Below are 19,784 nucleotides of genomic sequence, written 5' to 3' on the forward strand. Positions count from 1 at the left end.
AATACTTGCCGAGAAAAGAAAAGATCGGATCAATCCAAACCACTCTGACAGACTGTCGTCAGCCCTCCCCCACATCATGCATGCTGTTCTCAGCTCGACGTCACCAGACCCATTGCACCAAATCACCCCCGACACTGGTGGTTATTCTATTACACGTTCTAGAACCCATGGATTCCAGGATTCTGTCCCAGTGTTTGCATCTTGTTGTAAATGCAAGAGGCGTTGGGTTCTTGTCATGGTGACGTCATGGCAGCGGCGTATTGCATTGTGAGTGCATATAAAGATGCGCTCCGGATCTATTGTTATGGCTCGTACCAAGTCTCAAAATCTCCTGGTTTAAACATTTCCTATAGAGATATTCACGTCTGCAAACATGAGCACCCAAAACTACGAGTCGTTGAACCCAAAGCAAGGGGAATTCTTCCCCCACGAGCATCCGGACCAGGTTCATCAACATCATCCACACGGCGGTGTATGCTTTGCCCTATATCCACCAGCTTTAGAACCCAAGAGTGTGCGAACAAACTAACAACCACCTGCAGCACCAGCCAGGACGCAAAGTTGGCGGCAATGACGACGTCCGCGAGTCCCACGCACAGACATTCCCCCCTGGCACAGCCCCCGCCAGCAACTCGTACTCGCCCAACCCCAACAACACCATCCCAGGCCAGGCAATGAACCCCAATGTGGAACGATCCCACGGCAAGGAGTCGACGGGGACGTCAGCCGGCGACACCCTCATGGGTGCCTCTTCACAAGATGTTTACCGCGGCCTGGGCCAGCCTGTGTCCGGGCAGTCCAGCGCTGAACTGCATCATGATGGCCAGCCTGGCCGCAAGCATCACGGCTCGGGGCTGGAGGGTGTCGGAGCCTCTAAGCCTGAAAAATTCGAGCGCACCATGCCTAGCCAGCGTGGCATTGAGCGGGATGAGGCTCAGGGTGGCCAGCGCGGGGATAAGGGATTCTTGGGGGCTGAGGAGAAATTCCCCGAGGAGGCGGAGTCGATTACTCGCGAGTGGAAGTATGAGCCCAGTACAAAGCATACGGACAGGCGTCATGGGCATGCTTAGCGTTCTTGTATATTGAGTTGTATATTGTGTATTATCCATTAATTTTTCAATAGCAAGGGTATCATAGGTATCTATTTTCGCAAACCGTAAGTTGTCGAATGGACCAGGTGTAAGCGATAGTTGAGGCCCAACGAGTATGGGCGATGGTAGGTCAAGATGCTAAATGAGGTCTAGAGCCTTTGCTGCTATTCAAACCATCATTTTCGCTCTTCTGTTCCACTTTCTTCGGCCAGCTGCGGGCAATGTCGATATTGGCCCGCGGGAACCACATCTCCAGGAAGATATAGAGCAAGAAATCGATGACCACGCAGAGGCAGAAGAGCTTGCCAGCCCAGACACCGCAGCCGTAGTATCGCTTCAGCCGGTCGATTAGAGCAAAACTCCGCACCCGGTCCCCGCTGGCTTCTAGCCCTTGTCCGGGGTAGTATCCGTAAAACTCTTCCGGTCTGATATCCCCGCATATACCATTGTAGACGCGCTCTGTCCGCTGCGCCACGTCTCTCCAGGAATACATCATCTTAACTTGGTCATGGAAGCGATCAGTGCGCACTTTATTAGAGCGTAATGCCGCAATTGCCTTTCCGGTGGCCATTACGAGGTCGTCTTCCTCCGGTTTGGCAAACGTGGTCATATGCTGAGGGAGTACCTCCGGAATGCCCCCGACACGTGTGCATACCACGTACAGACCACAACTAGCCGCTTCGACGATGACCGTGCCAAAGGCCTCAGTTAGACTCGGATGCAAGTAGATGTGGCCTCGGATCATGACATCGCGGACCTCTTCATGTCGTACCGGACCAAGCATCTCGACCTTGTCTTGTAGGACGTTCCTTTCCAGCATTTGCTCGAGGTCGATGGCCTTGGGTCCAGACCCGGCGATGATGAAGCGTACGTTCGGATGAGATGCTAATATTCTCGGGATAGCGGCAATTAACAAATCGGTCCCTTTGTTATAAAAGAGTCGTGATATAACGACAATCGTAATTGTGTCGTCTGGCCCCAGTAGTTCCGGTGATGCCTGTACCTCCTGAGATCCTGCAGACAATCTATCCGTTATTCGGGGGGTGTAGGCGCGTGGCCGGAAATTCTCCGCAACGACGGCGTTAGGAATTACAGATACCATCAATGGATCTAACGATGCTCTAAGGACAGTGTTCTCTTTACTGTAGAGTGTGTCAGCTTCGTACGAGTTGGTTGCGCGTGGATCATTAGTCTGTGCTCACCATGTATGGCTGACGCAAATAACATGGTCAACGTCACTCAATATAAACTTCAGCAGCTTGTTCGTCAAGATAGATCCAGCATCTGCAAATCCAAAGAGCGAGTGATCTGTAAACACAGTCCGTAGACCCATGGTCCGGGCATGAAGAATGGCTTCGTGACAAAAGCTACTCAACGAGGCGTGTCCATGTACAATCTGAATCTGTTCGCGTATAACAATGTTCCTAAAGATCGGGAAGAAGGAGAAGACCGTTGGCATAGTCGACTCGCGATAAATGACGAAGAAAGGTACATGGTAGACCTTCAATCCATTTGTGAGATAACGAACGCCCGTTCGGCCCTGATAAGCATGTGTAATGATAACCACTTTATGGCCCCGATCGATAAGCTTCGTCGACAATTGGTAGATGTGACATTCTACTCCACCCGGTTGAGGGAAGAAGAAGTCACAGGCCATGCTATGCGACACTGGTTAGACAGGAAGGACTAGTTCTGGGCCACTGCGACTCACGCAATGTTATAAGGCATGTTGGCTGTGGGTGCACTTATGCAGATACAACCAGAACGCGGTAATTGAGTAGTTTCGTTTCAATCTGTCCATGTTCGGACACTTTCCGCAGGTATCAGCATGGACCTTGACGCTGACACTGCGTAGTGGAGGTTCTCAGAAGGTCATCACCAATGCCAAGTAAAAGGGATGTTGATGATCGCCGAAAGGTCCAGACCCTGGCGGCAGGGCGGGCGGTGTGCAGTTTCTGCCGTCAGAAATAATCCCCGCTAACAAGAAATATTCGGAGAAAAAAGATACCATCCGCCCAACGCCGTTGATACTCTCCATTTACTTCTCCAAGCTTGCGCTGGTGCTGCGCTTCCACATTGACGATGGCCGGTGACCCCCGTGCGAATGCTACTTCACCTCACACCAAGAAATCCCATAAGCGGAAGAGAGATCTAGATGCCTCCACTACCACCACATCAACTCCGACGCCCACCAAGAAGTCAAAGAAAACCCAAAGCCCGTCGGAAACCCCTATCTCCGCCAAAGGCAAACGAAAGAACAGAAGAGAGGCCGAAGATCCTATCGATGGGGGTGTTCAAGAGGACGCGACCCCGAAGAAAAGTGCTGTCTCGCCGGCTAGCGGCAAGACAACAACCCCAAATGAGGATGGTGGAGACGCTAGGGGAAAGAGGAAATCGAGGAAAGACAAGCGGAAATCTTCAGGAATTGATAACGAATCGCTTGGTGATGCTACGGATCTAACAAAGGATGCAAAGGATGCAAAGAAGAGAAAGGACAATGCTGAAACTTCGGATTCGCGCAGAGAGGCAGCGGCAACAGACTCTGCACCCGGCGAAGATGAGAAGTCGAAGCCGGCCAAGAATAAATTCTCTGGGGTTCTGTCGAAATTTGAAAGATCGGCCAAGGTCAAAGAGTCGGCCAAAGTGAAGGAAGACCAGCCGGACGAGATCCAAGAAACAGGACCAGAACCCGTCATTGCCCAGGGTCTGGAACCACTACCTCAACCGGAGCCTGTCCCCGAACAAGTTGAGAAGCCCACGTACTCTTCTCTCCCTTCGTGGCTGGCCAACCCTCTCCGTACATCGACTGAAGCAAAAGGCAAGTTTGCTGACCTTGGCATCGAACCTAATCTTCTACGCACACTCGAAAACAATGGGTACAAGGAGGCATTTGCGGTGCAGTCGACGGTGATTCCGCTACTTCTCAAGGGACCTAAGAGCCATCGGGGCGATCTGTGTATTTCGGCTGCTACTGGGTCGGGAAAGACATTGTCTTACGTGCTTCCAATGGTGACTGCCATGGAACAATTGCCAGCTCCCAGGCTCCGAGGTCTAATCGTGGTGCCCACCCGAGAGCTCGTCAAGCAGGCCCGAGAAGCCTCTGAGCTCTGCGCCGCAGGCTCGGGTCTCCGAGTTGCCTCAGCTGTTGGCAACGTAGCGATCAAGGATGAGCAGCGCTCGTTAATGCGTGTCGACCAGGTTCACGGCCCAGAGAAATTCAAGCTACGGCAGCAGGACCAATTGACACCCGATGACTGGACAAATTTCAGCCTGAAAGACTATATTGCCGATGCAGGAGAGCAGAGCGAGTCGTTGCCTGGCTACATCCAAAAAGCCGAGCCAAACGTCGACATCCTTATCTGCACACCGGGTCGTCTTGTCGATCATCTGCGTTACACAAAAGGATTTACACTAAAGGATTTGGAATGGCTTGTCATCGATGAAGCCGATAGGCTACTGAACGAGAGCTTCCAGGAATGGGTTGAAGTGGTGATGGATTCGTTGGATTCGCGAAAGGCGGCTGACGCTTTCGGCTTCAGCGGAAAATTTACGGCTGAAGTCGGCCTTCCTATTCATACTAGAGAACCCAAGAAGGTGATCCTCAGTGCCACTATGACAAGGGACATTACGAAACTGAATACCCTTCGCCTTGTCAACCCCAAAATGGTTCTTGTCGGGCAAGAGTCTGGTCCCGCTGGGGAGAATGAGGACGAAATGGCCGTCGACCGCCCCGATGATAGGTTTACCCTTCCCCACACTCTCAGAGAGTTCTCGGTGTCTGTGGGAGATGGATCGCAGAAGCCGCTCTATCTTTTGCGCCTCTTACTCTCGAACATTAATATTAGCAGCGATGCCAACCAGAAACCCAGCATTGATAGCGCGAAGTCGGATACGAGCTCAGACTATACCAGCTCCGAGGGCTCCGACTCCGACGAGTCTGACTCCGACGACACGAGTTCCGACGACACAAGTTCCGACGGCTCATCTTCTGACGAGTCCGATGAGGGCTCTTCGGAGGATAGCTCATCTGACAGCGACTCTGAGTCCGAGGATGAAGTGATGCAAGATAAGCCTAGCCGTTCTGCCGAGTCCAGCGTCTTGATATTCACAAAGTCATCTGAGTCTGCATCTCGACTGTCTCGCCTGTTGGCTCTGCTCGATCCATCATTAGCCAGTCGCATTGGAATCATCATCAAATCCAACAATTCTTCGGCGTCGCGCAAGACGCTAACCGCTTATCGTCAAGGCAAGATTTCCATCATCATCGCTACGGACCGTGCTTCTCGTGGTCTTGATCTGCAATCGCTATCGCACGTGGTCAACTACGATGTGCCACCCAGTGTCACCACCTACGTCCACCGTGTGGGACGTACGGCACGAGCTGGTCGGGAGGGTTCGGCGTGGACACTCGTTGCTCATCGGGAAGGCAGATGGTTTGGCAATGAGATCTCTCGCTCCACTGATGGTAAAATCACACGTTCTACAAAGGTGGAGAAGGTGAACGTGAAGCTGGATGACATGAAGGCCGTCAAGTCGCGGTACGGAGCGGCACTGGAAGCTCTTGGGGAGGAAGTGAAAAGGGGAGGTATGGTGAAGTCCAGCAAAACGAACGCGTGAACCGCGATTGATACCAACGCTTGAATTCATATCCAATTCACTTCTATTATGTTCTTATAGAGCCCGTCCTACAGCTTTTTTCTGCCTTCAGTGGCTTTACATAGGTAGCTCAAACCTTTCATCCCCAAATGCCCCTGTACTTTTCCACCATGTAAAATAACCCCCTTCCATTGTTTGATCCCATTTTTCCCTGAGTCGCCTCGCCTTTGAGTGAAGGTGATCGGCCCCATCTTCCCCGCAAAGATAGTCCAACTTGGCATGATCAAAGTTAAAGTCAAGATCGGCAATCCTTCTCCATCCATCCATTGACAATACCTGATTGGCTTCTTCCTTATCCGATCTGTGGTCCAACCCCAGGTCTAACGGCTCAAGAAACAACACCGAGCCGAATAGCTATCTATCCAAGATCAGAAAATCCCTCACCCCACAAAGCGAACGCAACGATGACGTGTGGATCGCTTGCTTGTCAACGAGGTTTGATTGGTGAATTGGCCTTTGCCCTTGACAGGCTGGAAGTGAACTCCCTTGCTTCCCCGGAAAGTGGCACTCTGACCGGCGCAGTGCCGGCTTCAGCCTCTTCAGGGATGGAATGGGATGGCTCTTTCCGTTTGGTATTGCCACCCTTGTTCAGGAAACAAGTGGCTGGAGCATTGGAGCGAGGCTGCCCAATTTGAAACATGACTGCATTGGATAAAACCTTAAGGCTTTTCTTAGCGCCAGCCAAATGTCGTGTTCCAGATTGTGGGCTCCCTGTCCATCACATGCAATCCCCGTTGTTTTTCTGGATGTTAACTGATAACATCACTGCGCAGACGCTAGTCGCTTCCAATATCAGAATATGGAAACTGCCACTCCGGGATACTTGCTTTCGTTGGAGCTTCAATGGGCACTGCCACGCTCAATGGGAGATAGTACTTGCTTGGCGTACTTGGCCTTATCCACAGATACGAAGTTGTTTCTTCTTTAGCTAGTAGTTATAGGCAGCATAATATCGGTTAGATTAATGGCTGAGTGGATTATCTATATGAATGGTTGGTCTGGTATATACTGTCGAGGAGGAGCCGAGGTTCTGGCTGGACGCAACGACATTATGGGTTCGCATGTGTCTTATTGTGTACCTTATCTGTCAAACATCTACAGCCACGTAGCATTCTATGAATTGATTCAATGCTCCGAATGTCAAGGACGTAATGGACTCCACTATATGTTCTATTTCTTGGCTAACGAAGGATTCGATCGTTTAGGCTAGACATTGTGGTGCTGGGTTAATATGCATTGGACTTGATTATGCGAGATTGGCCATAGACCAGCTCCGAGATATAGAGTACTCATTGCTGGTGTAGTCCCATCCATAGCCATCGAAGATGATTTTGAAGTTTCCCAATACAAGGGGGTGCCGTTGGAGATCCTGGGAGAGAACACATCGCGAATAATTTGTATACTTGGGTATGCATGAGTCTTGTAACCCTGTCATCATGCGCCGTAGATGATTTAGATATGATTGAAAGCCTCAGGCTGTTCAGCGTAGCACTGCCATTCAGAAATACCATCCGCTGGGAATGGATAAATGGGTAGTATACATACCGCGCAACACGGTGGCTAACTATGTCAATATCAATTGCTTCGTCGCCATGTTGTGTATATCAAGCGAGATTTTCGATGTTTGCGCGGTATCCGTTTTTCTGCCAACAGAAGCACCGTGGAAATCGAACCCTTGAACATACGCTAGCCGCCTGCTAGATAAATATCCCGGAGAGGGTCCAAGACAGGGCCCATATCAGACAGCGCAATACCTCGGTAGACGTGGGAAATCCCCTGGTATCTCCAGAACATTTCACGCGACTTTTATGCCAGTTCAGACAACTCAGAAATGACTGCCATGTCCACAGGATGCTGTCAGAAAAAGCAGCGAGGTCGTCAGTGCAGATCAGTGTGAGTGGGTCTAAGATCACATACGATCGTCCACCTATTTTTGCTTTTGATGCAGGTTGATTACCCACCACCATCTGGTAGTGGGTCATGAACGGCCGACAGTTTCGATCGATTTCCACACCTCCCTCCCCCACAACCGGCTCGTTAAACTTCTGAATACCTTCAACTCGACGGCGAAAAAAGAAGTTCGTAGGTAAATTCAAGGTAGACATCTCCGTCTCAAGGAATTACAAATTCCAGTCTGCGGGGATAAGTTTGGGGTTGCATTATCGACCAGGGATCGTCTCCGCAATCCCAAACACTGCAACGAAAGGATTCTCGCGAGGATACCCGACGATGTATGGTGTGACTGCAACGATTTTCGTAAAGGGACAATCAGTGAGAGATACCCTTTCTCGGAGCCTGATGCCAAAGTGGTGCCAGGAAAACTATCTCACTCAGAGAACCGGTTCGAGGGCACGGAAAAGAAAGCGACCAGTGTATTCCAACGTGGTTGTGGGCCCACGGTCTGCTACCCCCCTTTAAATTCTCTCGCTAGCCTCGCGCATCCGGTCCCACTCTCTCGACTACTGTATCATAGTAACCGGTTCTCCCCCCACGTCTGACCGGTTTTGGGTCGCTTGTAACAGCCGGATTGTCGCCCACGCCGTGCTAGTCCTGCGGGCGGCCTTTAGTTACATCTGGCCTCACTGACACGGCAGGGAAGGGCACGAGAGCTGCTCTTTCAGATAAGCGAAGCAACGGGCGTTCTCGGTTCATATGAAATCATATGAAGCATGCATCAACGGATTTAGAAGAGGAAAGGTAGTCGAGCAAGAAACTCTGATGTGATGCCATCGCACGGCAGAGGAGGTGTGGAGGAAGCGGGCGACAGGAAATAAGAGCAGCCAAACACGAGAGCGTCGGAATTGCCACCGATGAAGGAAATATATTGGTTGGCGCTTTGGTGAATTTGCCTAAACTGGAAATACTAATGCATGAAGGGACCAAGGACTGGCGTCGGTGGACCATGAAGCCGAGACTAGGCGGACCAGGTTACCATGACATGATGTTACAATAGTACTCCTTGATAACGGAGAATTGGTCAATGGGGAGCCTGGCGCTGACTTGGCTTCTTGGTCAGGCAACCACACAAGTTGCTTCCCCCCTTCATCTGAAATCCCTCATCACTCCCAAGTCACTCCTCTCTCTCTCTCTACACCCCCCCTTCGAATCGGTAACCTTTCTGCATGCCAATCTCAGCCTCGACGCCACTTGTCGCAGCCAATCTCAGCCATCGCATGCCAAAAGACATCAGTGGCGGTCCAGAGGGAACCCTCCCTTTGGAGTTTCTCAGATGATCCTCACAAGAATGAGGCGCACGGCCAGTGCACCCAGCCTAAACAGGCACTAGATTGGCGCCGAGTGGTTTGGCCCCTGGCATCCCTGCTAGCACTGGGAGGTCGCCAAACCGGACCACCAGTGAACTAACTTGGCGCTATGATGTAACTAACAACCGAGTCTTGCATCTTTATCACCAACCCCGCGAGCCCGTGAGGGGCTTCACATTAGCCCGCGTGGGTTGCTCCACTTAGGCCTCACACGGTGGCTGCTGACTGGCTTATGCTCAAACCCGGCTGCTATTCGGGCGGAGATACCCGGGAAAATAAGGAATGGATCGTCTCCAATCAGAGGGATGGGTTGGATGTGGTATACTTGCTCCTGAGACTTATATACGACCCCGGAATCCCCTCGACGGCCGGGTTGTTTCCTCACAAACCTTGCACGGATTTTCTTCAGCGAGCGCTTGCATTTATCATTTGAACTTATCCGTCCTCATCATCCATCATGCAGTTGAAGGCTCGAGGTCCCACGAAGCTTGATCTCCGGGGAAGCCCTAGAAAGGTACTGCCCCAGGTTCTCCCGATTCGGTGGATTAAGGATTTATGGATTGACCACGTTGGCTAACACACCGACAGATCGGCTTCCAACATGGCCTACAACTGCAGCGTCAAATCAAGGATCAAATCTCCGTCTATGAGGAGATGTTCGACTTCACCTCCCAGGTAACTTGGGAGACGGTCAAGGACTATGCCAGGGAGTTTCAGGTGACCCTCCAGCGCTTGACCCCGGATCTCTACTCCGAGATGGAAGGTATCGCCGAGGGCGCCGGACTGGACGTCCTAGACATTGTTGCGCTCAACTGCCGAAGCGAGCTGGCTCTGGAGTTGTACACAAATGTCGCAGACGGCTGTACGAGTGTCTCGTGGAAGAAGACTGAGAATTCCCGACTGCTGGCACAGAACTGGGACTGGACATCTCTGGTGTCGGGGAATATCGTACTCATGTCCGTCGAGCGCGAGGGAAAGCCCAAGGTGTTCATGGTAACGGAGGTAAGATCTGACTCACCCTAGTGAGACCACACACCCTCGGACACAACATTAACAATCTCACATCAGGCCGGAGTTGTTGGTAAGATTGGATTCAACAGCGCTGGAGTCGGTGTAGGTCTCAATGCCATCAAGGCGCGTCCGTGCGAGACCTCCAAGCTCCCGATCCATGTCGCGCTGCGTCTCTGCCTGGAAAGCACGTCCGTCGACCAAGCACTCAGCACTATATCCAAGCTTGGCGGTCTGGCCTCCGCGCAGTACATCGTCCTCGCAGACAACGAACGGTCACTGGGCCTGGAGCTCTCGCCCCTGGGCGACTTTGTTCTCGAAGAAGACGACAATGGCATTGTCACGCACACCAACCACTTTATCGCGAACCGTTCGATCGGCGACGAGCCATGGCAGCCCGATTCGGACACCCGGCTGCGGCGCGTGCAACAGCTGTGCAGCGAGCTGATGGACGACGGCGTGCACGGGAAGCACGCCACGCCCGCGATCCTCCGCGACCGGATCTTCTCCGACATGTACAACATGCCCAATTCCATCTGCCGGCAGGCGGATCTCACGCGGCACCCGACGATGCGCAGCTCGACGCTGTTCAACATCGTCATGAATCTCGAGCCTGACAATTTGGGGGCCGAGGTTGTGATCGGGCAGCCGGGGTCGGGGATTGAGAGTTCTGTGGTCACTATGCCATGGGCTTAGATTAAGTTGTTCTTTCATGACTTTTCACTTTTGGAGGTTTTACTTCTTTCTGCGTTGTCATAATTAGCTTGGAGTTTAAGAGTTAGGATGGTTTACAAGGCATACCCAATTTGTGACAAATCTTTACCTATCATTATTGCTATATGAATATCTTACATCCATATACCAAAGTAACATGTACACTGAGAGTAATATCATAAGACATGCACCGTCTATCTTCACTAGTAGTGTACATGGTCACCAGGCTAGGTTCATGGGCCTCACCATATACATCACCCGCTAAGGAGGGTCATTCTCTAAAAAAATTCATATTTATTCAATTTCATCTGTCATCTATCATTTTCTATCTATTTTGTTTTTTTTCTTCAGTGAGGGGCATATACATAGTGTTGTGAGACATGCAATCAGCAAACGTCAGCTGACTTGCTGGGCTTGCCCCTATAGATTGGTTTTTTTGCTCTTCACATTATTCTGCAATCTTGCAACTGTTTGCTACCCTTTTCATACCTTTGAGAATAGAGAGTATCATCAATATTTTGGCCGTTCCATCAGTCTCCCACATATACGAAAGCAGACTTCAAATAAACACCAACTCTCTTGTATTATCATATTCGTTGGGGTACATGGGTCAGCAAAACATACAATCCTAACAGGAAACATTGTGCTGCAATAGAATAAGGGAAGTACTGTTCGGCCAGAGGAGATATCACGATACTTTGGGCCTTCGTAGGTGCCCTATATCCAGTGCGACACATTGTATCATATTCATGAACTAATCATCTGGCTTTTAGACTTAGTGTCCCACAGGCCTTGAGCTCCATTTACAATGATGAAAAAAACCGGCCCAAGCCTAATGGTGATGAGTATAATTTCTTTCAGCACACGATGCCTCCAACAGACAAAAGGTGGGTAGGCTAAATGCCTTCATGTAGGAATATACTTGACCATAACACTAGTTAGGCTATCACTTTGACTCTCTTCATATGGTGGCCTGACGATCGTCAATCCAGAGTGGGCTGACATTAGTATTTTGTCTCACACAACCTGTCAACTACCTTTTTTCATGATTACACTGGCTACCTAGCCAGGTGCAAAGTCAGAGGAGTTGCCGGACCATATCCAGAAGCATTCGCCATGAGTACCGTTCCATGGATTGATCAAGACCCCCGAGGAAGGCACGGCCGCGAAGATCCAAAACATACGGCGGGTCTATACTACCTACAAAGGCGCCACTGGTGTATTGGCAGCACGTCCTGAAGTAAGATGGGCCTTGCACTTAAAGACTAGAGAGAACTATTATAGGCCGAGTCCTAGACAAAGATTCCTTTTAAGACGTCATGGCAAAAATTGCAATACCCCGAATCTCAGAACGATTCGAATAGGGCTGAAGATATGCTGCCGTGTCTGGACTGAATCTAAATCAAGCTTGAAATCGTGGCGGGTATCTGTCAAGCTGTCAAGGGAGTGTCGAATCATGTGTCGGCCAATCCTCGGTTGTCTGCAGACACTAATGGTTGCTGTTCCAGCCAATCCTCGGTTGTCTGCAGACACTAGTGGTTGCTGTTCCAGCCAAATCCTGATATCTGGGGTTATTCGCCACTTCACATGGATGAAAATATGGTCAAAACAAGGCAGTGGCAGTGGCAGTGGAGCCACTAGATGTCGGGCTAGACCGGCTGCCGAAATATAAGGTTCAACTGCAGCGTATGTCCGCTGTTATATTTCAAACTACCACAACTTTCTTGCGGGCAATCCACTGTAAGTGACAATACCGGTAAGTTATCTGAATCAAACCGGCCGAAAGCCGAGTGCCACCAACAGATTACATAGGGAGATAATTTCCGGCCTTCGACCATCAGACCAACACACGATCCTTCACGCCCATCATTCCTATTTCGATTACTACAGTCGCCGGTCATAACGAACTGACAAACCATGCTTGCAACAACCTAGTTTTGAATCAAACCTGTTCGTGGAGATTGAGGCAGATTCCACCTGTCAATACTTCTGTTGTTTGACGTGGACGTTCCCAAGATGCCTCGCAAAATCGCCATCATCGGCGCCGGCATCGCTGGACTAGCCTCTGCCATTTCTCTCTCCAATGAACTCACGCCAAAGGTATCCGGCCTCGAGATCATAGTTTACGAGCGGTCAAAGGAGCTATCCACCGCAGGAGGCGCCATCAGTCTGACTCCCATCGCGCAGCGCCATCTCGATGACCTCGGCGTCCTATCGAAGCTCAATCAGATGGGGCCCGAGGCAGGCGTGGAAGTCGACACCATCGACCTTTTTGCCCTCAACTCGGGCCGTCATTTGGGCCCGCTGCGAGTCACAGCCTCCAAAGACGCTGGGTGCGACAACTTCAAGGGCCGTCGGGTGAAGCGCATCAGTCTGGCGCTCGCCATGGTCGCCGCCATCGAGGACTTACCGAATGTGTCGATTCTCTACGGGAAGAAACTCACCGGAGGGGACACGACAGACGACGGCGTGACACTGACCTTCGACGACGGCACGTCAGCGAGCGCGGATCTGGCGCTGGGCTGCGACGGGGTACACTCGCCGACGCGCACGCGGATCGTCGACCCCGGCAACGAGTCAAAGTACTCTGGAGTCTCGTTCGTCCAGAGTATAACCAGCGCCGTGGACGCATCGCACCCCACCCGCTCGGAGACCACATCCCTGCACATCGGTCGTCACGGGTCCATTCTGACCAGCTTCTGCGACCCCAACCGGGAGAAGCTCTTCGTTGCGGCCGTGCTCAAAGTGAACGAGCTCCTCATTGAGAGGTACTATGCCGCGTTGGAGGGGGATGCCGCTGCACAGAACAGTATGAAGATGTCTCTGCGGTATCTGGTGCGCAATCAGTCGAACAACTCTCGTGTCCCGACTCTCCGGAAGATGGTCGATCACGCGGAAGACTGGGACTTGTGTCCTGTGTATCAGGTGCGACCGGGCCGGCCGTGGCACCGTGGACGCATCATGCTGCTAGGTGATGCGGCACACGCGGTACGTTTTGCCTTACCAATTTACCCGATCTTCATATGAGAGAAACACAACTAACAGTCAACAGATGCCCCCGCGCGATGAGTCCACGACCCACGCCCTCGAAGACGCCATCATCTTCTCACGCACACTTTCCCACAACGTAGGCCAACCCATCGCCAACTCATTCCAAGAATTCGAGTGCGAGCGCCGCGCATTCATCGACAACGCCTTCGACGAGTCCTTCCACCTCTGGCAGCGCAACCAGGACCTCGCCGCGTCCCTCAACTACCTCAAAGACCCAATGTCACCAGTTTCGCGACCCGCGTCGCCCGATGTGAACGTTGATCGAATCCCGCCGCTTTCGGTTCCGATGCCGATGAATGATAGTTTCTCTGATCTGTCTGTTTGCTCGCTTACGCAGGAGTATCTCGGGAGTCATGGGATCATATAGATTGTTTATGGCTGATGCATGATGCGTTGTAGGAGTTTGTGTACTTTACCTTTTCTAGTGGGACTTGGCTTAGTTTTTTGTCATGGCTCGGCGTTTCTGGTTAGGTTAACGGTCATGAACGGTCATGAGTGGCATGAGTTACGAGATAGATCAAGATACTAGTTTTCATACACGATACGAGATTGATTATAACCTCACTTGTTGATCTATATCCAGACTACGTTCCACTGTATGCTATGTCTACTGCCGAAAGCGTATAATCATCGGAATGACGACAAGACAGAAAGAGACAGGAGAGGAAGTTTGAAAACGAGGGCCCGGGAGGGGGGGATTTTATACACCTGGGCCCCGTGACCGGCCCTTTGCCCAAGGCATCTCCAATAAGGGACTAGGAATAAATGCGATTTTGTGCACATACACGTAAATTGACCATATATCAACTCATCTATCTACAACCCAATTCAACCCGCCATCCCTAATCCCTAACCACCTTCCTTACTAACCTCCGTCGGATGCTTCTGCAAACTCTCGTACCATTGAATCCCGGAACCCACCAAGAAAGCCCACGACCCCCAAAAAGTAGCTAAATTCGACTGATAAACCGCCCCCGAATTACCGGACGCCGGGCCCAACACACCACACAGCGTGAACCCAATCCCCCCTACAAAGTTCCACATCCCAATATGCCACCCCAGAGTCCGCGGCGCCGGCACATACCACCTCTTCTGCGTCTCGATGGCAAACAGCAGTCCGCTGGCGATGAAACACGCCCCGCCTGCCATCTGCGGTACCCAGAACACGCCGTTTGTCACGCGCCGGCTCATGTGGTTGATTATGCCGGGGAGGCCTGTGAAGCCGGAGATCCAGAAGATGGTAGCGCCGATGAGCTGGATGAAGGAGGCTTGGAAGCCGATTTCGCGGATGTAGTGCTTGCGGAGTTCCGTTAGGGTCGGGAGCCAGGTGAAGGAGCGGGTGCTGGCTCTGTCTGTTTCTCTGTCTCCGGTGGATTTTTCGTCTGCGGGAGGTGCGCCATTCTCCAGACTGGCTGGAGAGGTAGAGGCAGAGGCAGAGGCAGAAGGACGGTGGTGGTGGTGTCTCATCCTCAAAAACGTCTTCCGATCCGCGTGGTGGTGAACACAGTCCTTCACGCTCGGCGCAATTCTAATAGTCTCCTTCTCAGGATGCCCTGGCCCACCACCATGAACAGCTTTCTCTAGCGCCCAGCCAAAACAATCCGTCTGGTTCTCGTTTACAGCCTCGAGGATCAAAAAGAAGCTGCCTATCTCGAAGATCGTGGCGCCCACAAACGCCGACACTCCTCCCGCGGTGAGATTTTCATTCTTGAACGTCGAGCCCGGATCTTGTAGCGGCAACCACACGAAGAAAGCGTTGATACACCAGACCACAGACCCCAGTGTGAAAATCACAGCCACAAGGTACGACACATCCCAGTACGCAAACACGGTCACCATGCGCAGGAGACCTTTCGCTATCGCTCGCGGCGCGGTCGTCCGCCGCGGTAGGATGTATACGACCTCTGGTTTGGGCGGTGGTGGTGCTAGCGGTGGATGAACGCGGATCGCATGACGGCCTTTTCTGTTATCGCGGGATCGCCAGATATGCTCAATGCGCGGTTTCTGGTCTTCGCGGGGGCGGTGGATGTGGGGTTCTTTTTCCTCGTGTGGTGGTGACGGTGGTGGATGGGGCTTGTGTAGCTTTGCGCGCGTGGGGTTGAGAAAGGATATGGGACCCCCGACGTGGGTGACCTCTGTCCCTGGGGAGGTCCGATACCGAAGGATGGATCTTCGGGGCATGGATGGTATTGTCTGGGGGGTTTGGGTGTTGAATTTATCAGGGAATGCAGTACACTGAGAAGGTTAAGTTACGTTGAGAGACGATGCTGTTGGATGATGACTGGCTGGGTGAAATTGACTTTCCAGCATGTGGGTGCATGGTGGTGATGTCGTACGACTTGGAGTATGTTTGAACAGATGATACTGTCTAAATGCTTTGCTTCGATCTCAATGAAGGGATAAATGTGAAGTCAATCTATAGGAAATAGGAGAACGCATCAGTCGATATTTCTGTCTCATCGTGTTCAACAAATACCATCATTGCATCCAAATTGTCTCTATCACAATAATCAGTAGTATAGAAAGCAAAAGTCAGACGGAGGATGACTGACATCATCACTTTTATACATACAACCATACAACTACAACCAGCATTCCAACCCCGATGACTAATGCAATATTTACCATGATATACTCGCTCACCGCACGATATTATTGGTTTGCATTCTAATATAGTAGGTAATTTTGAAATTATAGGATATCATTCTAGTATGAAATGCTCACGGTGCACTATTCTAGGCATAGCTTTGAGGGTAAATGTGGGTCCGGGTATCAAGCTGTCGACATTAAGCGGAGAGGAGTAGGGCTACCATGATGGGAGATGGAATTGTCCGGCTCATGAGACAGGGATTTGTTTTCATGTCTGGTGACTCTTCTTATTGAATGGATTGCTCTTCATTGATTTGATCTCTGAGCAATCGTATTGTTCATCTTATTTGCTATATTCTATCTATTGAATTTGCACTAGACCTTAGGGCAGCGTCATATCACCAATCATATCGACAATCTGTCAGAACCCCATCTGAAAGAGGGCGAGAACAGAAAACTAGCAATCTCGTCTATACCGCCAATAAAGACCCCCCAGCGCAAACGCCCCAACGGCGGTAAGTTCCGGAAGCCAATAAGGCAAAGACGTGTCCCTGCCAGCATGAGCCTGATACAGAAACGGCGATACGCAAATATACGCCTGGACGGCGAGAAAGATAAGCGGGACGATCGTCCACACGCGGAACTGATCAGGGCCATAGGAGACGGTTCGCCGAATGCGAAACAAGCCCAGCACAACCATGGAATTGACCATTGCCCATTCGTATTGGTTGATATCGGTTAGGAAGACATAGGCGTCGCCTTAACAAGCCGTCAGTACTTGGTACAGATGCAGCCAGAGAGAGAAAGGTGTGACAAACCAAAAGGCACAACAGCAATAGCCACAGACGCAGCCACAAACACAAGAATGTACGCGTTCGCAGCAGGCGTCCCATGTATCGTTTCACGAGCAAAGAACCTCGCAGCGGGGATGACACCCTCGACAGCCAGATTGCGCGCCACGCGCGACATCGTGAACGAAGAGGTCATGAGCGTACCATACGTAGACAGCGCCGCAAGAGCAGCAGCGATGCGGCCCGCACCGCTGCCAAACACCTTACCCAACAAGACGGCAACAACTTTGACCCCGGAATTGCTGATCTCTTCTGGCGATGCGACGATGAAGTAGGAAATATTCGTCAGGAAATATAGAATGCCCACTAGTCCCACGCCTAGTATGCCGGCCAGCGGCATTGTCCGGCGCGGGTCCTTCACTTCGTCGAGGACATACGCGGCGTTGTTCCAGCCTTGGTAGGTCGTGAAGACTTTGAGGAGGGCGGTAGCGTAGGAGTAGAGATCCGTAGATGATCCTGCAAACGGGCGGTGGAAGCTGGAAGTCGGCTCGGGCACGCTGGGTAGAAAGCCACATAGCGCGATGAGACCCGTTAGGATGACGAGCACTAATATGAAGACCTTCAGTAATCCCAGGTAGTCCATGAAGCGAACGCTCCAGTCGCGCCTGGTAAGGTGGAGGCCGATGATGGAAGCGATCACAGCGACAGAAAGGACGCGCTTCGTGGAATCACTAGCCGAAATATCGACCGCGACGAGAAGGTTCTCAGAGACAACGACACTGCCGAGTCCGCACAGCGCAAAGATGATAAAGAACCCATACAAAGTCGTGATCAGACGAGGCGGACGGGGGTATGCGACCTCAAGGTATAGCTTTTCTCCGCCGCTGCGAGGCATCAAGCAGCCCAGCTCGATCCAGACGAACAGCCCGCAAAGCGCGAGTCCGAGTCCAACAAGCCATAGCGAAAGACTAGCGCCGACGCTGCCGACGCTTTGGATGATGAAGGAAGGAACGGAGAAGATGGCCGCGCCGATCATGCGATTTGTCCTCGGGTACAAATTAGCTTTGGCAGGAGGATCATTATGCACAGCGCGCTTGACGCGTCGCGTCGCTTACAGGAGAAGCGCCGTGGAGAGAAGCCCCAAATGGCGCTTTTTGTCTTGATCATTTTCCACAAACACCCGACGCTCCTCGTGGGATAGAGACTGGTTGGCGCTGAACAGGAGTTGTTGTGTTTCGGGGACGTCCGAACCCAGGGGTCCTTGTGGAGTCATGACCATTCCCGGCCAATAAACCGATGCGACAAACTGGACGCTGAACAGAAGGCGTGTGGTGTGATATTGTGGTGGTTTGAGGGTGTAATGAAGACCCTCATGGCTTTGTTGTTCTCGTCTTTTGCCAACTGTCAAGTTTGCTGGGTTTCTGCGTCTCATCTCAACTGCACCTGCTGCATGCTGGCTGACATAATCACTTTGTGCCATAAATATGAACTATCAAGGGTTGTTGTTTGGTCCAATTTCAATCAACAGCGATTAGGTTAGGGAGTTCTGCTCTTGTTGCTTGTAAGCATGCATGGGTCAAAACCATGTGTTGTAGCTGCATGATATATATAGCTTAGCTTGAGTACTCATGGTTGATTGGTCTTTGATTCTTTTCCACGGGGTCTTACGCTACTATATATACTATAGCAGTCACTTAGCTTGGTCTTCAAACAGTCTTTCAAAAGGTAATATTACCCCTACATTTGATAGAGTAGCTCATAGAATCTCCATACCAACGGCAGCTTCTTCGCCCATAACAGATTGAACAACAATCAACCGTCCCCCCCCGCTTTTCTCAGCCGCCAAAATCCTCATCCCAAGAGCACCTTTCGGAAGAGGAACATCGTTCCTCTCAGAGCCATCTGACGTGGCTAGACAAAGATGCTGGCCTTGTATCGATCTCTGTGTAATATGAGTGAGCATATCGTTTTATTGAAAGCACAATATCAACTTCACTAACCAATTGAAACTTGGTCATCGTAACGACCGGAATATCCATGACATCTGTAGACAGGAACTCTTGCACCCTGCGATCACCCGAGAAGATATCATCTCCCTCTATCAGGACTTTTTGACACTCCCCTTGAAGTGAAGTTACTCTTATGCTGGAAATTCGGCATGGGCGACCATTCACAAAGACAAAGTCGTTTTCCTGCAGCTCGGAGCACAGCTTCGTGCGGAAAGCATAGATCTGACCCGTACATTAGCATCGACATATCCTGGTCGTCGACCATGGGGAAAGTTTGCGTTGTCTACCGAATCGTCTGTCATGTTTTCACCACTATGAGGGGGGACTTTCGCGGGGTGTAGTTCTACATCGATCAAGTCAGACACAAGAAAGGCCCCAAGGAGAGAATGACACCAAAAGCTCCAGTAATGGGAGCCAAACGGCCCAAAACCCACAGCACTGGAAAGACCAAGAAGTAACGGTCGAGTCGTCATAGCAACAGCATCGAGCCAGTGACCTGAGCGCTACACGTAACTAACTTAACTACACTATAGCGCCCAGGAAAGTCAAGTCTGGGCGTCGGCGGGTGTGTCCTCTACTGTCAAAGTGTTGTATTATATACTAATAGTCACA

The 19,784-nt window shown here is 51.2% G+C and overlaps 8 protein-coding genes across 8 annotated transcripts; 4 read left to right on the forward strand and 4 right to left on the reverse strand.

The window, feature by feature from the left end:
* The first annotated feature begins 325 nt into the window (after positions 1-325).
* On the forward strand, positions 326-1,140 carry BDW47DRAFT_114097 (uncharacterized protein). The gene is made up of 2 exons (XM_024814578.1): positions 326-472; positions 543-1,140. The coding sequence occupies exons 1-2, from the start codon at positions 374-376 to the stop codon at positions 1,068-1,070; spliced, it is 627 nt and encodes a 208-aa protein (XP_024667378.1). The 5' UTR covers positions 326-373; the 3' UTR covers positions 1,071-1,140.
* On the reverse strand, positions 1,114-2,965 carry BDW47DRAFT_114100 (phosphatidylinositol N-acetylglucosaminyltransferase subunit A/GPI3). Its single transcript, XM_024814580.1, has 3 exons — positions 2,803-2,965; positions 2,294-2,749; positions 1,114-2,233 (listed from the first exon to the last, which is right to left on the reverse strand). Exons 1-3 carry the CDS (start codon positions 2,817-2,819, stop codon positions 1,222-1,224), a joined length of 1,485 nt encoding a protein of 494 aa, XP_024667379.1. The 5' UTR covers positions 2,820-2,965; the 3' UTR covers positions 1,114-1,221.
* A 149-nt stretch (positions 2,966-3,114) lies between these two features.
* Positions 3,115-5,944, forward strand: BDW47DRAFT_114101 (putative ATP-dependent RNA helicase DBP6). The gene has a single exon (XM_024814581.1). It carries the CDS (start codon positions 3,174-3,176, stop codon positions 5,706-5,708), a length of 2,535 nt encoding a protein of 844 aa, XP_024667380.1. The 5' UTR covers positions 3,115-3,173; the 3' UTR covers positions 5,709-5,944.
* Positions 5,945-8,823: 2,879 nt separating this feature from the next.
* Positions 8,824-10,924, forward strand: BDW47DRAFT_114105 (putative acyl-CoA:6-aminopenicillanic-acid-acyltransferase). Its single transcript, XM_024814582.1, has 3 exons — positions 8,824-9,524; positions 9,599-10,012; positions 10,079-10,924. Exons 1-3 carry the CDS (start codon positions 9,468-9,470, stop codon positions 10,712-10,714), a joined length of 1,107 nt encoding a protein of 368 aa, XP_024667381.1. The 5' UTR covers positions 8,824-9,467; the 3' UTR covers positions 10,715-10,924.
* Positions 10,925-12,585: 1,661 nt separating this feature from the next.
* Positions 12,586-14,485, forward strand: BDW47DRAFT_114110 (FAD-dependent oxidoreductase). Its single transcript, XM_024814583.1, has 2 exons — positions 12,586-13,720; positions 13,785-14,485. The coding sequence occupies exons 1-2, from the start codon at positions 12,749-12,751 to the stop codon at positions 14,148-14,150; spliced, it is 1,338 nt and encodes a 445-aa protein (XP_024667382.1). The 5' UTR covers positions 12,586-12,748; the 3' UTR covers positions 14,151-14,485.
* A 127-nt stretch (positions 14,486-14,612) lies between these two features.
* Positions 14,613-16,206, reverse strand: BDW47DRAFT_114111 (uncharacterized protein). Its single transcript, XM_024814584.1, has one exon. It carries the CDS (start codon positions 15,962-15,964, stop codon positions 14,633-14,635), a length of 1,332 nt encoding a protein of 443 aa, XP_024667383.1. The 5' UTR covers positions 15,965-16,206; the 3' UTR covers positions 14,613-14,632.
* A 444-nt stretch (positions 16,207-16,650) lies between these two features.
* On the reverse strand, positions 16,651-18,658 carry BDW47DRAFT_114112 (amino acid transporter). Its single transcript, XM_024814585.1, has 3 exons — positions 18,279-18,658; positions 17,191-18,209; positions 16,651-17,131 (listed from the first exon to the last, which is right to left on the reverse strand). Exons 1-3 carry the CDS (start codon positions 18,641-18,643, stop codon positions 16,830-16,832), a joined length of 1,686 nt encoding a protein of 561 aa, XP_024667384.1. The 5' UTR covers positions 18,644-18,658; the 3' UTR covers positions 16,651-16,829.
* Positions 18,659-18,919: 261 nt separating this feature from the next.
* Positions 18,920-19,513, reverse strand: BDW47DRAFT_135224 (uncharacterized protein; the record flags this gene model as incomplete). The annotated part of the gene is made up of 3 exons (XM_024818278.1): positions 19,460-19,513; positions 19,164-19,394; positions 18,920-19,105 (listed from the first exon to the last, which is right to left on the reverse strand). The coding sequence occupies exons 1-3, from the start codon at positions 19,472-19,474 to the stop codon at positions 18,920-18,922; spliced, it is 432 nt and encodes a 143-aa protein (XP_024667385.1). The 5' UTR covers positions 19,475-19,513.
* Between the last annotated feature and the right edge of the window lie 271 nt (positions 19,514-19,784).

The sequence above is a fragment of the Aspergillus candidus genome (genome assembly GCF_002847045.1).
Source record: "Aspergillus candidus strain CBS 102.13 unplaced genomic scaffold BDW47scaffold_95, whole genome shotgun sequence".
In the NCBI taxonomy this organism is placed as follows: Eukaryota; Fungi; Ascomycota; class Eurotiomycetes; order Eurotiales; family Aspergillaceae; genus Aspergillus; species Aspergillus candidus.

What these genes read in the sequence shown, in the direction of transcription:
- BDW47DRAFT_114111 (XM_024814584.1), bottom strand. Translation starts at nt 15,964, where the DNA reads ATGCCCCGAAGATCCATCCTTCGGTATCGGACCTCCCCAGGGACAGAG.
- BDW47DRAFT_114100 (XM_024814580.1), bottom strand. An exon ending in ATTTGCGTCAGCCATACATG is followed by an intron (nt 2,234 to 2,293) that starts GTGAGCACAGAC and finishes CACACTCTACAG; the next exon opens with TAAAGAGAACACTGTCCTTA.
- BDW47DRAFT_114105 (XM_024814582.1), top strand. Translation starts at nt 9,468, where the DNA reads ATGCAGTTGAAGGCTCGAGGTCCCACGAAGCTTGATCTCCGGGGAAGC. An exon ending in TCCGGGGAAGCCCTAGAAAG is followed by an intron (nt 9,525 to 9,598) that starts GTACTGCCCCAG and finishes ACACACCGACAG; the next exon opens with ATCGGCTTCCAACATGGCCT. An exon ending in AGGTGTTCATGGTAACGGAG is followed by an intron (nt 10,013 to 10,078) that starts GTAAGATCTGAC and finishes ATCTCACATCAG; the next exon opens with GCCGGAGTTGTTGGTAAGAT.
- BDW47DRAFT_114097 (XM_024814578.1), top strand. Translation starts at nt 374, where the DNA reads ATGAGCACCCAAAACTACGAGTCGTTGAACCCAAAGCAAGGGGAATTC. An exon ending in AACATCATCCACACGGCGGT is followed by an intron (nt 473 to 542) that starts GTATGCTTTGCC and finishes AACCACCTGCAG; the next exon opens with CACCAGCCAGGACGCAAAGT.
- BDW47DRAFT_114110 (XM_024814583.1), top strand. Translation starts at nt 12,749, where the DNA reads ATGCCTCGCAAAATCGCCATCATCGGCGCCGGCATCGCTGGACTAGCC. An exon ending in TAGGTGATGCGGCACACGCG is followed by an intron (nt 13,721 to 13,784) that starts GTACGTTTTGCC and finishes AACAGTCAACAG; the next exon opens with ATGCCCCCGCGCGATGAGTC.
- BDW47DRAFT_114112 (XM_024814585.1), bottom strand. Translation starts at nt 18,643, where the DNA reads ATGGCACAAAGTGATTATGTCAGCCAGCATGCAGCAGGTGCAGTTGAG. An exon ending in CTCTCCACGGCGCTTCTCCT is followed by an intron (nt 18,210 to 18,278) that starts GTAAGCGACGCG and finishes TTTGTACCCGAG; the next exon opens with GACAAATCGCATGATCGGCG. An exon ending in TATTGCTGTTGTGCCTTTTG is followed by an intron (nt 17,132 to 17,190) that starts GTTTGTCACACC and finishes CGGCTTGTTAAG; the next exon opens with GCGACGCCTATGTCTTCCTA.
- BDW47DRAFT_114101 (XM_024814581.1), top strand. Translation starts at nt 3,174, where the DNA reads ATGGCCGGTGACCCCCGTGCGAATGCTACTTCACCTCACACCAAGAAA.